The 18,990-nt window shown below is 33.3% G+C and overlaps 2 protein-coding genes across 6 annotated transcripts in view; one reads left to right on the top strand and one right to left on the bottom strand.

The window, feature by feature from the left end:
- The window catches only part of LOC105333039 (ras-associated and pleckstrin homology domains-containing protein 1), a 64,855-nt gene extending 48,819 nt beyond the window's left edge, over nucleotides 1-16,036 (bottom strand). For 2 of the 5 annotated variants that reach the window (XM_066074046.1, XM_066074050.1), the window contains exons 1-2: nucleotides 1,953-2,505; nucleotides 1,435-1,754 (exon numbers count right to left, since the gene is read on the bottom strand). In XM_066074046.1, coding sequence (XP_065930118.1) covers nucleotides 1,435-1,436 — 2 coding nt within the window. In that variant the 5' untranslated portion in view covers nucleotides 1,437-1,754; nucleotides 1,953-2,505. Of the gene's footprint in view, nucleotides 1-1,434; nucleotides 1,755-1,952; nucleotides 2,506-13,042; nucleotides 13,191-16,019 lie in introns of those variants that run through there. The other 3 variants (XM_066074049.1, XM_066074048.1, XM_066074047.1) reach the window with 3 other exon arrangements.
- LOC105330818 (uncharacterized) overlaps nucleotides 1-18,990 on the top strand; it is a 480,842-nt gene that overhangs the window by 11,539 nt on the left and 450,313 nt on the right. The gene's annotated exons all lie outside the window — the stretch shown is intronic.

The raw sequence follows: 18,990 nt of genomic DNA, 5'->3' as shown, positions 1-18,990 counted from the left end.
CAAAATCAATTTCTTACTCAGTATATTATACCAAAAAAATACCACAGCAACGCAATTTCTTAAAATCAAAGTTCAAGTTCTTTTATTTAATTATGAAATCACGTCTTATGATGGCCGACTTTATATCTATCTGAAAATCAACATAAAATCAAAATAATTGATCTTAGGTGTTTAACTTAATTAGATGATTATCATTAACACAATGGGATTGCACCCTTTTAACAGATCCACTTGGATTACACACTTTAAGCCGTATTTTATTACTCCAATCTCTCATTGGTATTCATTAAAAATATTCGATTACAAATTACGGCAGGAAACTTCGGATCAATAGACTTCGCCGAAAAAAATAAATAAAAAATTGAAGTTTCGTGATCGTCAAAGATAAATGTCACTAGATTTATACTGAAATGAGATTGCAGCAATAAAAGCTCATATTATACGGTAAGCTGAGCAAAGTAAATCAGTAAATCAGTGATCGGTAAAAAAACCACAATCGTTAAAAAAAGATGTAACAAAAGCCCTGATCTGATGGCGTGTGCCTACTATACATGGCGTAACTTGGTCCTTTCATTGCAATGGTAAAAAAAATCACAGCTTGTACCAGTTCTTATTGATTTTCTTCTACTTGATATCATGATATCAAAACTAGGACAACAAAGTTGTAACCTTTCCTATTTGCCATTTACTCATCATATCAAACTCGTCTATATATATATTGCCTTGTCAATAATTCTGCGTCAACAAAAAATCAATAAAAATTATCGCTATTAATTTTCATTTTTTAAAATATCAATTCCCCTGAGAGTAAATAGCTCTTTATAAAGAGACTAGCATTCTAGAACTCTCTATTATAGATCAATACGGGGAGAATTTATTAATTAACTGGTTTTCTGTAGTTATCTGCAGTGAAGCATTGTGTACCGACATCTAGATTTTGTCCTGATGGAGGGGAAGACGGCAAAGCTAATTGTACAATATGAATACATGTACTGCGTTTTTCTTTCCATCATAAACTCTCATTAGTAAAACTGCATGACCATATGACAACCAAACTTCTGTTCACAGCTTATGCTGTGCGCATACAGCATTCATTTTCAAATCAATTAATGTCCTTTTTGTGATCATTAAAAAAATTGATATTCTTGCGTGTACATTTGTTAGGTGGGGGTTCTAAGGAGTTTGCTTTTAATCGGGTTTTTAAACACAATTATAAACATGACTCAATTTCAATGTCACAAGCTACAATGAAATAAAGTTTAAATTATATAATTCATAGCAGAACATTTAATCCTATTTTATGATTTCATATCCATGCATTGGTACCCAATGATTTAACTAGATTCGTTAATAATCTGCAATAAATTTGCATGAGGAGTTAACTTCCTTTTTACCTCCGCATGAAGCTTTATTCAAATTGGATTGTATACTTACATTGTAAGGTTTCTTTATGCAGTAGATGGATCCTTTCTAATGGAGCTTACATTTCACCAATCAATACTTTCTCTGGCAACATTCAAAATCAACATGCCGCTAGTTTCTTTTTTATTTATCCTCGCAAGAAATCCACAAATTAGGGGAGGAATCCATTCATTAGGGAACTTTCCTTTATATTCCTTATAAGCGAGGGAGCTTCCGCAATTCACTTTTCAATACACAATATAAGCTGGTCTGTGCTAGCATCCAATATATATATCCAATGGTAATGCCATTAACAGTCGCCTGAATTTTCACAGCTTTTCCATCACATTTCCCTGGAAGAAAATTGAAAATAATCAAAGACCATAATCAAATGGTATTATAAACACCTTTCTAAGTTTTTATATCAACATGATCAATAAAATAGATTTCTAGTGACCTGTCAAATAAACATACATGATAACATTAAGCATCCATGCAATTTCTTTAAAAGCATTTCAACAAAATCATCACAAAATGATAAGGGAATATACCTATATAGCTCCTGTCTCAGAAAAAATTCTAAAAATAATTTACGATTTCACTTTCTCCAAGTCTACATTTTTTATAAAGCATCCTCACCAAACATTAACACAATTTCTCTCCAAGCAGTAATGTAAATCCAAGTAAAAAAACCAAAAACTCAGGCGGATATTAATAATAAAAATTCTCCTCTTTCACAAAACTTTCATATTTCAGTCTCCTAGCTGTGCTAGCATGCTGCTAATGGTTTTTCCCCTCCAATACAACATGTGCTGTCTGAGCCTCTGCCAGATTTGTAACTCATTCATCTACACAGAGCGAAGGAGAGAAGCCAATTCTCTCTCTCTCTCTCCGGTGCACGTATTACTCATGCACTGCTCACTGTGTGTGCTATACCCAACACAGCTCAAAGGCACACTGAAAAATCTACCGTACTACTACTACAAATTGATTATTTTCATCTCTCTCTCTCTGTCTTGACTAGTTCCCATTCTCCTCTCTGCAACATCAGAAGCATGAGGGAACCAGCGTATTACAGAGTAGGCTCAGCCCCTCGTAACATCAATAATTCCACTCTGCTGTGTTGTCCCTGATACGGTAAACGACAATCAGTGGACCAATAATAATCTAGCAGGCCTCATTATGCGAACCATGTTAACACAACAGTTAGTCATACATCGGTCAATATGTCAATACTGCACAGTGGAGCAGGGAGTCGTGTTATCAAGTTGAAAGAGAAATAACTCTGTTTATTACAACATAAACATCAAATCTGGCTTCATTCAGAACCCCAAACTTATACAGAGAGAAGAAAATTTCACAGTTTTTCAAAAGACTCAAAAAGCATGATGCTGTATTTTGAAAGAGCAAATTTTTTTAGACTCGAACTTGTATCCAACTGACACATACATGTATCCACCTTCTTTTCAAATTAAAAAAATTAGATACCTGGTAATATACCCCTTCCCACAGATTATGCACATCAAGAAGGTAACAAGTTGCTTACCAATAATAAAGTCATTGAGCCATGACCTCAAATCAAAACTGTTTCAAATTCTAAAAATTCTTAAAAGTAAGTCAACTCGACAGAACTGAGTTGAAAGTGTGCTGCCATCTGCTACTAAACCTTAGAGTAAGAATAACATTATGCTGGAAAACACACCACTTGTCCTTACTGCTTTCTGTGTTAACTGTTTCTCTATACAGTTTACATTAGTCGAGCACCGCTACATGGCTGCTGTGTTGGTTTTGGATGGACCAGACTGTTGTTGTGTCTGCTAAATGCCCAATGGATTACTTCTCTCGAGTGTTATTACTGAAAATATTCCCTCCTCTCTCATAAGGCGAGAGAAATTAAATTTTTAGTTTTACGGATCCGCCGACCCAATTTTTCCGATTTTGTAAAAAAAAAAATAATGAAAAAAAATTCGTATCTTCGGAAATTTTTCCGGAATTTTCAAGTTTGACCGATCTTGGTTTTAAAATTACTTTATTTGATTTGAAATCTGCAAAACGTTTGACAAAGGGAGCTTTTAAAATCAAGTGTAAGCGTCTCTATAACATGGAGTATTTAAGATGGAGGTCAGCCATGCATGGTTTGGCTTAAAAGTTTTTATGAAAAGCAAAGAAAATGTTATCCTGAACAAGTTTTAAGGTTAATACCAATGATCTTGAAACAAACACAAAGTACACAATGGATAGTGGACAAATTAAACTTAATAATATGTTTTACGGTGCGACCGTTGGGGCGAGCACAGCATGTGATCAAACAATGAATTATAATAGATTAATAAAATAAAATTAACAACGTGAAATTTGAATGCCAAAAAATAAAACATACCTATTTTCCAGTAAATTTTCATTATTCATAGTTTATAAGATTTGTTATAATTTATTTATTTTATATGTAGAACAATAGTTTAATCTCAGATACAATGTTGTTAAATAATAAAGATTTTAATATATAAATATTCATTGCACTGCATCTCCTCTTTTAAAGTGATTGTGATTATGATTGATTGATTGATTTCCCCCTTTTTTTTGCAGTAGACATTTTTTCTTAAACTTACATATAAAACTTGACTCATCATAGAGCTCCCCCATGCTAAATTTTTTTTCATTTTTGTCAATTTATACATAGAAAATCGACTTACCATGGATTTGCCCCTCCACTTAAAAAAATAATTAATGTTTAATTTTATTTTTAATTTACGCTTAAAAATATTTGCTTATCATGTTAAAAGAACATGGTGTTGTCCCCCCCCCCCCCCCCCCCGCTGCTACGTATAACGTTACGTTTCAGGAAATTACCGTAATTATAGTGAATAAAATATTTGTGAGCATTCATCCAAATTAGTGCAATTTACAACTGTTTTTTGTATCTGAAGAAATGTCCTTATTCGTCAGCTGTTCTTTATCTTAGCCTTTGCAAGATTTTAAGAGGATTTTGGTCATTTCAGCAGATTTACAATAACTTCAATTAGAGTAATTTCCCCTTATCAGTGCTTATTGTGACGTCAAAGCTGACGTTGGTTAAGTGTCGTCTTACTCTTTAAAACTCCCCTGAGAAATAAAAGTATGCGAAGTATACTGTTTTATTTACTTAAAAAGCATGATGTTCTTAAAATTACACATCTTATAAGCTTTTCAAAGGTTTTACTTTGATTCTCGGGAGAACGTGATGTTGGAACGTGAGGTTGGAAACCATTGGTACTATGAATTGTGGGTCAAAATTTACTGACTCCGAAAAAATATATCGGATCAATGTGTAAACGTTTGTGACGTCACACGATTATTTTTGATTGAAAGTGTACTGAGGTGAACTTTAGAGGTAACATTGACTGTATGTCGCTTACATCGTTATTGTTTTTACTGTCTAAATTTGTTTTGCTGATTCTCGTGAGAGTGTGAAGTGATAAAAATTGCCATGATTACAGGGAACTACTGGGACGATTAAAACGATGCATTACTGGTCCGATTTACTGACGCCAAAAAAATCCGTTGAATGAATGTGCAATTAGTCCGAATTTTCTATTCACACACGCCTTGCCGGTAGAGCTCGCTTCGCGCCGGCGCTGCGCGCCGGCGAGCTGCGCTCGCTATTAAAAAAGAAAAGTCTAATCGTTATTAGATCTACATGTAGCCACGTCATTTTGAAATGAATAAATAAAAGAAAATAAATTAAACTGTTAAAATATCTACATGTATTTGTTATAGTTGCATATGTGGTCAAACCTTTCAATAATATTGGATATCACACACTAAAAAGAGGGGGAGGGCACATATGTCTACAACGCTTATATAGCGTACAAAAATTAAAAAGATTAAAAACAAAATTGATGTCACAGAGGAAAATAATTAAAACACCGGTAACAACAAGGAACAAAATGAGAAATAACACAGACACACAATTTATTGATTTTAATGATCATTATTAAAAGGTAAAGAAAAGATAATTTTTAAAAAAAAAACCGGCTTTGTGTTTATCAAAATATTTTAATAAGTCTGTTTAACATTTTATTAATGCTCAGTGGTAGTTTTTTGTTTAAGTGTATAAGCCTAGGAAGGGACCATTGGAATAAAAGTTTGATATCTTCCGGTTCCTTGCGGTGGTAAAAGTTTTCGAGACAAAGCCAAAGTTTTTTGGTTTGGTTAAGTCCACGGGTTGCATTTAACAATGATGACAGATGTATGGCTCCTTCTGCGCTCGCCCCAACGGTCACACCGTAAAACATATTACACGTTTTGTCTTCGAAAATAGCCGAAGAGAGTTACGTTATAGACCCCTTCACGATAACTGCGGTACTGCTATCTTGCAGGGCAAATGATACACTTTGCCGAAATTTCAGTAGGTAGATAATTAAATGACGTAAATGAAACAATTGACGTTACGTCATATTTCACCAAACTATGTCATTTTGCCCTGCAAAAGAGCAGTACCGCAGTTACCGTGAAGGGGTTAATTCCGAACTTCTTTTTTATTTCTTCTTTCGTTTATCAATTTAATTCATATAAATGCCGCGGTAATAAAATTGAATACTTTATTCAGTATCTAAAAGACCAGTTCCTTGATTATTAATGTTTTTATTTTCCATCTGATAATTTGGTAAGACATACATAAAACTAGTTGTGTTTCTCGACTGAAAAACTATTGAAACTTATCCCGTGTCCTCTTTTATTTCTTTTGATTCAAATTACCTTTTATTTAAATACTGGAACATTTTAATCGAGTTTAGGGGCAACAAACATCGATAAGTACCGGTCAAACAATGATCGAATTAACTTTTTAAAAACAAAATGGCTGCCAATATGGCGGCGCCCATGGCTGGAAGAAATTTTTTTTGGCCTTAGTACCCCTGATTCAACTTTCATTTTTCAATTATTTTTTTTATATATATACGTGTTACCATTAACGCCCGCCTCTCGCTGCGCTCGGTATTACTTACAACGTTTTGTTGCTATTCAATTTTAAACCTCTGCAGAGATTTGAGCAAATTTCGACGCTGCCATTTTGTTCTGCTCCAGACTCAACAATGTGACGTCAATATTCAAAGGGCAACTACTCTAATTTAAAAATAATTCACATCAGAGCAGGGGTATCACTAGTGAGCATTGGCTCACAGATATCTCTTGTCTAATTTGATCTTAACTTGTATATTAATTTCATTATATTGATCGTGGCTAAATTTGCAATAACTTGGTAGAATGCATGGATACCATAAAAAAAAATTCTTTTTAATTCAATTAATTTCATTTATAATATGTAAACGGTGTGACCGTTGGACCGAGCGCAGATTTAACACAGTGCAGTTTGATTTTTGTATAATAATATCTATTTTAAAAAACGCCCACAGTAGGATCTGCCTGCATGGTTGCCTACTCAAATCATTCGTCAAAGTTAAACTAAACGTCGCGTGCTCAGTTTACATTATGACGTCATATTTCGGAAGTTTTTTCAACGGAAATAGCCGAAGAGAGTTCCATGATTCCGATTTTTTTTATTTCTTCTTTCATTGTTCATCAATTTAATTCATGTGAATGCCGCTGTAATAAATTTGAATACTTTATTCAGTGTCTAAAAGATCAGTTCCTTAACGTTAATGTTTTTATTTTCCATCTGATAATTTGATAAGACATACATAGAACAAGTCGTGTTTCTTGATTGAAGCACTATTGAAACTTATCTGGTGTCCTCTTATATTTTTTTTTAATTCAAATTACCTTCTATTGAAACACTGGAACTTATTTAATCGAGTTTAGGGGCAATAAACATCGATAAGTACAAGTCAATCAATGATCGAACTAACTTTTTAAAAACAAAATGGTTGCCAATATGGCGGCGCCCAGGGCTGGAAGAATTTTTTTTTGGCATTAGTACCCCTGATTCAACTTTCATTTTTCAATGATTTTCTTATATATACGTGTTACCTTTAATCCTCGCTTCGCGAGGCGGGCTTCGCCCGCCTCTCGCTGCGCTCGGTATTATAAGTTCAAGCAAATAATATGTAATTTTGATTAATAAAAGTTTGCTCACTTTTTTTTTTTTTTTTTTTTATTTTCCCTCCTCCGACCCAAATTTTTTACAACAAAATCCGTAAAACTAAAAATTAAATTTCTCTCGCCTAACAATGCATCTCATATCTGGACATCAGTTTTTTCTCTTTCACCTGAGCTATATTCTTTGTTTCAGTTTATCAATTATTTGCAGAGCTGAAACAACACAACCTTTTGACTTTTGCCCTTTGACATTATAAAAGGCCAGCTGTCCAAAATGGGAAGGCCTCATGAATGATACAGCATGGAAGAATCAGTTCTTGACCATCATTATAGAAGTTCCCTGTTCAAATCTCAACATAGATCTTACTGAATTCTCCAGGCAAAGATCGCTTGCAAAAACCACTTTCTGAACTAATTTTTTATTCCTGCATGTTCTGTTAATTCATTGATTAGTTAACTAAATTCCAAAATCACCTTTTCCCACTTTTTTCATAATTTCACACCTAGTATTGGAAACAAAATAAATCTAATATCAATATTTTTTTACAGATATTGTATAAAATTTCTTTTAAAAACAACCTTACTTACTTGTTGTATATTGCAATAAAAAATCCTTCAAATATATTAAATTTTGGAATTTTTTTTGGAATGTTTTTTCCCCTAGATATTAAGAAAGAATTTCATTTACTACAACATTATGATACCAATTTTCTTTGACTACATTTTAGCAAAAACACAGGAGTTTGATCTGTTACGACTGATTATATACCTCGTCATAACATACATTGAACTAAATGTGTTTTAATGACTCAGATTATGCGTGGATTACGTATGCATACCCTTAAGGGGTTAAACAAGTAAAAATTGTGTCATTATAGGTTACCGTACTTCCTTGATCCAGTTAAACTAAACTTAAAAGTTATTATTTTCAACAAACAAAAAATGATTTTGTATAATTCCTTTTACAAGTTTTAAAGAAATATTGTGAAAAAAAAATTTACTCAAAATTAAAATATAAATAATTACATGTATTGATTAATCAAATCAATCAAATTATCAAAAAATACTAACTGCCTTCAATCTTCATTGAGGAAAATAATTATCTTGTAAAATATCTTGTATTTTGTGAAGAAAAAAAATATCAATTTTTCAAAAGTAAAATAAATAAATATTAAAATAGAATTGAATATCAAATACCCTAAATCTTCATTTAACAAAACGAATATTGTATAATACGGTATATCTTATTGGAACGAATCGTACGAAATGCTATATTTTAAAACCTTTGACATGTTTGGCCTTGCACTAGTAGAGAAATCATTTCAACTGCACGACATTAAAAGGCAAAGATTTCATTGATGGAAAGGCGACAACTTGTAAATTGTCGTTAAATTCGTCTCAAGGATACTTCAGAGCTGACACATTGAGACAGGATTAGAGCTAAATACCAGAAAAATCTATCAACCTTATTGTGCTCTACCACAAATATTTAATTTGACCCATGTACAATGTCAGAATAGGTGTTTTAACGTTTGCATCCAATGTTTATTTAAATACACAGTTCCTTCCTTCTAAATCCTCTCCTTGCATTTAACATGAGTGGGAAAACTATTTAAAGTAATTTGTACCACTCCGACAAAGTCTGATTTTTTGCATTTAATACCTATGTCCACACGGGTATTTAAAATATATACAAAAACACAGTAGCTTTTGTTTATTTAGAATAAAAATTCTCACACTTAAAAAACATCTTGCGGTTGTCCTTGATTCAACAACAAATACGTGGGATATCCAAATAGACTGGGTGCATTTCGGAAACAGTCATTATACTGAGGTACAAATTAAAACGCTTCCTCAAAGTATATGTCCTTCAAATTCTGCGTAATTTGGGAGAAAAAGATGATGAATCAAACTCAATACTTCCCAATTTTTTTTAAATTGCAACAATAGTCTCAAACCATTAAACACTTACTTTTACCGGTAGTCATTAGTTACAACCCCTCCTTCATAACAATATTTTAGAATTAAATTAATTCTTTTTTTTTGGGGGGGGGGGTCAAAAATTGGTTTTGGAAGTGTGGTGTAGATATACATTGCACTAAGTCCTATTTAACCAATGCATAATTAGTGCATACATTTACAGTAAATGCAAGAAGATTAGGTTGTTCCTACATAATTCAGTAACACTAATTCAAGGCCACTGCAGTTTTCCCTGACTTCCATTTAATTCATTCATAATTTGGCCCCTTTAACTACGTGATAAACGGTTTCACAATAAGATGGTTATTCTGGACTCACTTCGGAGTTAAATGACAATATGAGTCACCCGTGGGGGTTATTTTACAGCAGGGTTAGATGTGTCGTTTAAAATGAAGGAATAAAGCCCATCTAAGGAAACCACTTCCGATTTTTCGTCCCACTTTGACGAGAAGAAAGACGTATATGATTGCAGAAACGTGTCTTTTGGGCTCTTTTTCTACTACAAAGCGATCTTGTCTTGATTACAATGATAACAATATTATATCGTGGTGAAAATTAATGTTAAAAAAATGTCCTTTCTTCGACACAGACTTAATGTGCTGTGGAGATCAAAAGATTAGATTAAAACAGTTACAAAGTGGGGGCTCATATAGAGCTTTAATGGCTATCCTTATTTTCTGGAGGAATTAATCATTTTTCCTACAGATTGACTCAATAATGTACCTCTTAGACCTTTCCTAGCAACTTTACGACAATCGAATAAATCAGATAAAAAAAACAATAAGTAAACTGGAAGTCCAATTCTGCTTTATTCATCAATTCTTAGTTTCTTATACACAGTAACTTTAAATTTCATAGCAGCAACAAGATTTGAATAGCAGCATAAAGAAATTTAACCCATTCATGTTTGTTACAATAACTGATATCTTGAACTTCCAATTATATCTTCATTTTAAAAAACGACTTTTTAATAACTGATTTTTAAATACTGTGGTTTCATTAATATTCAAGGGCATCAATTTTCGTGGATAAAGTGAAAATCACAGTTTCAAGGATACGTGAATTTGTGGCCAATGACCCTATCAATACAAAATGTTAATAACAATTGCACTTCAATAGACATTAAATTTCGTGGATCAACTAAACAACGAAATCCACGAAAATTGGTATTCAATGAATATTGATGAAACCACAGTATGATATCAAATTAAAATTAAAACCTTCGATAAGCCAATAATTTAAATCAATATGAAAAATAGAGTTAAATTTCCATTTAATTAGCAAATAGGTCCAATTGCATACCTGCATCTTTACCATAATCCTCCTGTCAGAGATAAATTCCTGCAGTGAATTAAGAAATTAGCCTCTATTTGGTATTTACTGGGACTTATTACCCCCTGTTAATTGCATCGTGTTAATAATAAACTGCCTTCAGATCCTAGGGACGAATTCTTATAGAAACCTGTGTTAGCCCGACCAAGATAAGAATGTGATAAGTACCTCATATATCTATGCATCAATTAAATTTAATCAGATTATCTGCTGGAATTATCTGTCAGACAAGAGGTTTGGTTTATAATCACGGGGAGTTCTGTATTGCAACCATCTGACTTCACACAGAGCTGGGGGTCATCCCGACCAATTAGAAGTTCATTGTCTCCTTTTAATACAGTACTATTTAAATGACACGGTACCGTATCAAATGAAAAACTCAGACAAAATTTCGCATGCAGATGTTTGAATTTTAAACATTGCAAGGCTTTGCTAGATATAATAGCTGTATGACCATCTAATTGTGCAAATCAAAGGTTCAAAAAAATTAAACATGTAAAATTTCCCTTTTACATCATATATAATTATAAAGTCACAAATTTTTCACAAAGTCAATGAAAAATATAAGACTTTTTTGCTCTTACTGCAATATAAACAGAGGATAAATTATAATAAAATGTGTTAATATTACACGAGTATTTAAGGAAAATTTACTGCATTAATATTGTGAAAATCACTGTACAGTGCAGCAATAAATATTTCTTAACCAAAGGTTTTATGGGTCTGGCCACACACAAAACTGCTACAGCAAAGATAAGCAACATATAACAAAAGGGGTGGGTTCTAGTTATGCAAAAAAACCCCATCTTTTCTCCTTCAAAAAAAATTCCTCTCCATGCAAATCTTACATTGACTTGAATTGACTTGAGACTCAACAATAGAGTATTATAATCAATCATTTCATATTTCATAACACAGATTAATTCAGAATGCCCCTGCTGAGCAATATTTTATAAAAGATGACAATCGAATCAAAACTAATATAATGCCAGAAGAAGAACGCCTACCAATATAAAATCACAACAATACAAAACCATCTTGAAAGTATGGGGACCACTTATTGAAAACTAATTGCCCCTCTAATGGGCCTTGTGCTCGATCAAAGATCAAATATAACTGGTACTTTACGTAACAAAATACAGGTGAAGGGGAAAAAATCAGAGCACGGCGACTGGCGACTCCTCAAAGACAGAATTACGCGGGGACATCGATACTACTGCACACTTGCACAATGTGTAAACTACCAGATTACAAAGACAAGGTATACCTGGGTCGTCTATTCCAAGTTACCTGCCAGGTGTGAACAGATCTTCTCTGGACCGCCCCACCTGTGCATCGCAGCAATGGGACTACCAGAAAGATGGTGTTCAAATCAGACATATACTCTCTTATAATGGATGCCTATACTCCCTACCCCTTCTCCCCCCCCCCCCCCCCCCCCCCCACAAAATTTATTTGGTAAAAAACTCATCTTAAAACTTCAACATACATCTTGTCAGATGAATTAACAACTCTTTTTTCACTTATGAACCAGAAGCCTTGTTTTAGATCAAAGAGTTTTAACAGGTAAGTGAAAGGTTGAAAGCAAAAACTTTAATTGAAAGCTCAGCAGATTTTAGCACGAAGTATTCATGATCCACTGTGGTATTGCCAGAGTTTGGGCTCTAGCTGTCTCATTATTTCAAGGAATTCCTGGGCACCCCCAGTATTGTACCCCTCACCTTTAATTAATCATATATCTTCAACGAATTAGGAAGAGTTAAGTCTACCATTCTTAAAAATTCAGTAATCCACAAAAATGAAAATGAAATTCCACATTAAGGTCTTGAAATTAATTAGCATCTTGTTTGTGATGTTTATTGTGAGGAAATTAATTAGCACCAGGTTTGATGCAAATACCTTGTCATGATCAGCACAAATATCCCTGGTAGAAAACATGCACAGCATTTACCACCATACATGATAGTGTTATAAACAGTTATCATACCTTTTTTTAAAATTTTGAAAAATGTACTTTTTCATAATAAAGATAAGATCCCATCAAATTAAGGTAGCAAGGTAAAAATTACAAAACTATTGGGCAAAGTCCTTCTGATCAAAAGAAACACATCTTTAGTTAAATAATGTAGCACTATAAAACCTACTTTTCTAAGAAAGAATTAGGTACACACTAGGTTTCATTTAGCATGGCATGGCCATGTATTCACAGGTACAAAAATATAATATGCGAATAAAAAAGTTCCCATTAATGTCTAATCTAGAAAGTAAAAATATCTTAAGAATTAAGTCTTACCTATATACACATGCAGTTGGCTGAAAACTAAAACTACCTCCCAAAAACCTGGCAATGTGTATAAAGAAATTCCTATCTCTGTTCGTTCCTTAACAGCGTGTATAAAAGCAATCAATGAAAATTCCAAAACTGTAACCGCAATCGCTGTAAATAGTCATGCAACAGGCCCGCGCGTACTTTATACATGCACAAGGATCGAGGGTTTTAATTTTCATTGGCGACATCTGCCGTTAAAAATGCATCCGTTGAATACTATACGGAGAGAAGTGACCCTTTAAATCAGTGACGGCAAATGATCTCCATGAGGAGGTGTTTACAGAGTATCTGTGTTTTTTTATTTTAAAAATAAAAAAAAAATCCCTGAAGACTTGTTTGAGTGCTCAGGTACGAGATCGTAATTCTACCTGGTAAAACTTAAAGGTGATGCTATTTTATGACTGCAATCAAAGATCAATGTCTACTGTACGACATGCAGCATAATGTCTTCTCAGATTTTATTTCAATGCTTTTTTCTTTATGTTAATAGCTAGTGAACATGAGTGATAAAATCTGAGAGAAAATACATTTGTTATGAGGAACATTCTCTCTTTTCATTACCGAGTCATAATTTTCTAAAAGAATATCAAGTTTCTTCCCAATAAAACAATCTTATTAATAAATTCAAAAATTTTTCAAAAGAAAGTGACTTTTTAAAATCAATGTATCTATACATACAACCAAAGAAATAATGTCATGTATCATTATTTTTTAGTTTGTAGAATCATAAAAATTTCTTTAAACCATAATTACCAGTTTAATCAATGTCTTTGAATCAAACTTTTTTCTACAAACAGTTCTAAGAGCTGCACATGCATCAAAAGACACAACATGATTTGATATTTTGTTAAAAAAATAAGAATAACCAACCTATATATTCACACATACATGAGCTACCACTAACTTTTCCTAGCCAATTTCATTCGTCCCCAACTTTTTACCAACGTTTAGAAGCCACAAAACACTTCGATACTGACATAGAACAGCAGGAGTTCTTCCCCTTAGATTGTGATATTCTTAATCCCAGGAAGCGACTGTGTACTTGCAGAGATAACTAAAATACAGCCGTACACAGAAGTGACAGTATGTAAACAAACCAAAGAGGGCTGTTCTGGAGGGGTGTGGGAAACGAGGCACCCTCCAGATATGGATTCTGTCAAAATTCTCAGAAAGTCTGTCATTTAAAACATCTGTTCCCAGCATGCCTCAGTATACTTGATGGAGAATTAGCTTTTAATGCTTTACATACACGTGTAAGCTTGTGAGAGATGTGAAGTGAGATTATGTTTGTAGGGTAAAAGCTCTGGACAGGAGAACTTGGAACAGAGAGTTAAAACGACATATTAAAGATTTCAAGCTACAACTCTTTGGTGTATGTGTGTGAGAGAGAGAGAGAGAGAGAGAGAGAGAGAGAGAGAGAGAGGGCTTAAAAGAAAGACACAAAAAGTCTTGGACACACAAAGAGATGCACAGAAACAGAGGCAAGGGAAAGGTGGACACAGAGAGAATTGGACAGAAACAGATTAAATCTAAAAACCAATCTCAGAGAGAGAGAGAGAGAGAGAGAGAGAGAGAGAGAGAATGAGATAGTCTATAGACAGACAGACAGAGAGAGATATGGACACAGAGACATATTTAATTTGATCATCATCAGAAAGAGAGTGAAAGAGAGATGTACCAATAATTTGATCTCCATCCTAATTGTACCTGGTAGGCCTTTAAATATTTCCATGATCTAATTTCCCATTTTTATCTCTTTATGAGGAAAATATAATAGAATGACAAAATTTGACCAAAGAGATGGACACAGTGATAGAGAGATGGTCAGAGATGGACAGACACTTAATTTAACCCATGTCAGAGAGAGAGAGAGAGAGAGAGAGCGAGAGAGAGAGAGAGAGAGACTCTGACTGGAATTCTCTCTGGCCTTCCTTTAAATCGGAACTAATGATGTATGAAGACGTAAATGTACAGTATTTTACTAATAAAGCATATTCTACGATATTGTGAAAGCCTGTATATTTATTGAGGGAAGGGGAGGGAGGGAGAGAGAAAGAGAAAAAAAGAGAAATTAATGTAATTTGATCCCCATCCAAAAGTCCCAGGTAGGCCCGGCCTTTAAATATTGACAGGATCTGATTCCAATTTTTATCTGTGGACCCAGGGTGAGAATAGACTGACAAAATTTAAGCAGATGGTCAGTAGCCTGGAAGTACTTGACCTTGGGTGTCCATGACCTTATCTTTCGATAAACTGATCTTTCTTTTGTCAGAATGACTTGTCTGTGGTGCTGTACAATTGATGGACAAAGGGGGACCAGCGGATTTAAAAATAACACAGGAGATCAATATTGACTTAATGGATAAACAGACTGATAGCAAAACAAACTGTTGTGTGATAATTTGACAGCATTTTCAATGATCGACTCCTCTGTATATAGCTTCTTACAAGTTCAGTGTTATCTGGCCAGAATGGTAAATTGATTAATATATTTTCTAAATTTATATAATTATAATAGTGAAGTTGAAATTTTTTTTTAGTTTATTGTTTTGTGTTTATTTTAATTAAATTTTGAAAAGCCCCCCCCCCCTCCCCTTTTCAAAATTAAAATAAAATAAACCCAAAACAATAAACTAAATAAAAATTTCAACTTCTTTCATATCAATTTGCATGATTTGCATGAAGCCGATAAAATAAGCCTGCAGGAGTTAGTGCGCGTTGTTTACGACGTACAGTCATGCTGTGTGTGCATGAAGACAGCGCGATTCCATAGCAAAGACTTCTTAATAATGGTGCTGTGACATTCGCTGAAGACTGTAAAATAACAAAGTAACGTGTACATGAATGCAAGTTTAAATTCACACCAAGAACGGTCTTTGTTTCGTGATTTATAAAAATCTGGTGAAGATGCTGTTCAAAGTAACATGATTGCGTCACTTACAGAGTTTTGCAGGCTTATCTCGCATCTTGATCATAAAGTTTTTAAAGACACTCTGGCATTTCCTAGACCTGGTTAGATGTACTAAATCATGTTACCAGCGGCATGTGGGTTTTGGGTCTTCAGGCTACATACCCCTTGCTTTTCTGAATCTCATGCAGCATGCTGCATCTAAACCGGAAGTTTCAACTCTTGACCCCGAATAAAATATGATGCATTGAGGTCCACCTGGGGATATTGCCCCTTCTATAATTTACTTGTAAGGGCCTGGATATATTTTGATCAATTTATAATAAATGTTTTTACATTTTCCAGGTTAGTAATAAAAACGAAGTACCTGGTGGGGAGGACAAATTAAAAAAATATTGATTATAGGGGAAATCAAAGTACTGAAGAACTGACGGGAGTTGATTTTTGTCGATGTTTATTTATTTTGAATTCAATGATATGTTTTTTTGCATGACAAGTACCTGTAGTTTCTAATTTGAATTACGCATATTTTTATATTATATGAATTTTTGGACTTTTTTCGACAAGAAAGTCGAGAAACCTCCATATGAATCATGTTAAACAATATTTAAAGATAAAATTAATTCAATCAAACTATGTATCAGTAATAGAAATATTTCTCGAATATTGTATGGATCCAAGCAATATTGAACTCTAGTCTCGTTCAACCAAACGCTCGGCTGACACCGTAAATCTCCGACAAGGATTTACGGAGACAGCCGAGAACGAAACTATATTGAACTCTGGCGTAGGAATACATACGACTACAAAAAATATTTAAATTGTTCGTACCATTTCAAATCTGACTATTTTCAAGGTATTTATAAATAAGTTTCCTTAAGAAACAATGCTTTAGCATACATTACATCGAATTTATCAATTATTTTCCAGAACTAAGTCTTGTCAGCAGCGGTGATTTGTGCTGAGGTCCAAACACTGTTTCTCTTTCGGTTTGTCTGAGTAACTGCATAGGAGAGTTGATTAAAATCAACTCCAAAAATCAAAGAAATTCACAAGAGCGGCGTAATGTACATGTGGATTCCGTTTCATTGAAGAATACCTTTATATATGGATTTGAATGAATGTACACAGAGCTGTATAAATAATTATTTTTTTCTAAAAAAAAACTTCAAAAATGTAAACAATTTTGGTCATCTGTAAAAATTATGTTGGGATTAAGTTAAAGGGGCATTGTCACGATTTTGGTCAAAAGTTATTTTTCCGATTTTAAAGTTTACAATACTTCAGTAAGGCATCTTTAATAGATAGGTTAAGTTAGCTACTAGTAACTGGCTACGAGAAGTAAGAAAAGCTAGCTACTAGTAATTAACTGGCTACGAGATTAAATAAAAGTTAGCTACTAGTAATTGGCTACTAGTAACTGGCTACGAGAAGTAAGAAAAGCTAGCTACTAGTAACTGGCTACGATATGAAAGAAACTTGGCTTCTAGTTACTAGTTACTGTCCAGGTGAGAAAACATACCTACGATTTCTATTTCTGTTCTTAATATGTACATTGCACTATATTATTATTTACTCATATTCCTCTCATACTCTCATCGATAATTGGTGCATTTCGTTTAATATATCTATATTTTAGACAATATTGTCTAGTTGACTCAAGTAGCTGTACTTATAGATTGAAAATATCAAAGAAGTGTTATTAGTTATAACAATCTATCATGTCATCTTCTTCATATTACAACAAAATTACTCAGATATCTCTCATAATCTTGTCAGCTACCAGTGCATTTCGTTTCACTATAGGCCTATCTATTATAAAGACAATTTGTTCATGCAACTCAAGTAGCCGTTCATAAAGATTAAAGACATCTTCAAGGGTTGTTTATATCAACATTCCTCCAAGTCATCCACATAATATTACGACACAATTACTCAGATATATCTCTTTATGTAGTCAGTTACTAGTGCATTTTGTTACAAATATCTTTATTTTTTGGCGGTTTTGTCAATATATCTCAAATAGCTGTATATATAGATTGAAGATATATGCCCGTCTTGCTAATATCAACATTCTGTCAACTCATCAACATCATATTACGACACAATTACTCAGATATCTCTCTTTATGTAGTCAGCTACTAGTGCATTTTGTTACAAATATCTTTATTATTTCAAATTGGCGGTTTTGTCAATATATCTCAAATAGCTGTATAAATTGAAGATATATGCCAGTCTTGCTAATATCAACATTAAGTCAACTCATCCACATAATATTACGACACAATTAGTTAGATATCTCTCTTTATGTCGCCAGCTAATATCAACATTTTGTTACAAATATCTTGATTTTTTGATGGTTTTTTCAACAAATGTGGAGGGACTGTTTATAAAAATTGATGATATGTACAAATCTTGCTTATTATACCATTCTGTTAGGTCATCCACATGATATTACGACAAAACTAATCAGATATTTCTATTAATGTCGTCAGCTACTTGTGCATTTCGTTACAAATACCTCCATTATTTACAGTTTAGTTCATATACCTCAAGAAACTGTATATATAAATTGAAGATATCTAAAAGTGTGGTTAATGTGAACATCTATAAGGTCACCTACATGATATTATGGCAAAATTATTCAGATATCTCTTTAAATCTCGTCAGCTACTGTTACATTTTGTTACAAGTATTTTTCTTTTTTTAGGGTTTTGTAAAAATATCCCAGGTAGCTGTTTATAAATTGAAGATATCTACAAGCATGGTTAATTAGAAAATTCTGTAAGGTCACTTACATGATATTATGACACAATTATTCAGATATCTCTTTATATCTCGTCATCTACTAGTGCAATTTGTTACAAATATCTTTATTTTGTAGGGTTTTGTCAACAAATCTCAATAAGTTGTGTATAGAAATTGATGATATGTACCAGTCATGCTTATTTTACCATTTTGTTAGGTCACACATATAATATTACGACAAAACTAATCAGATATA

The sequence above is a fragment of the Magallana gigas genome, chromosome 10 (genome assembly GCF_963853765.1).
Source record: "Magallana gigas chromosome 10, xbMagGiga1.1, whole genome shotgun sequence".
NCBI classification, from domain to species: Eukaryota; Metazoa; Mollusca; class Bivalvia; order Ostreida; family Ostreidae; genus Magallana; species Magallana gigas.
Note: the sequence above shows the minus strand (reverse complement) of the source record. Positions and strands in the feature narration are given on the sequence as shown.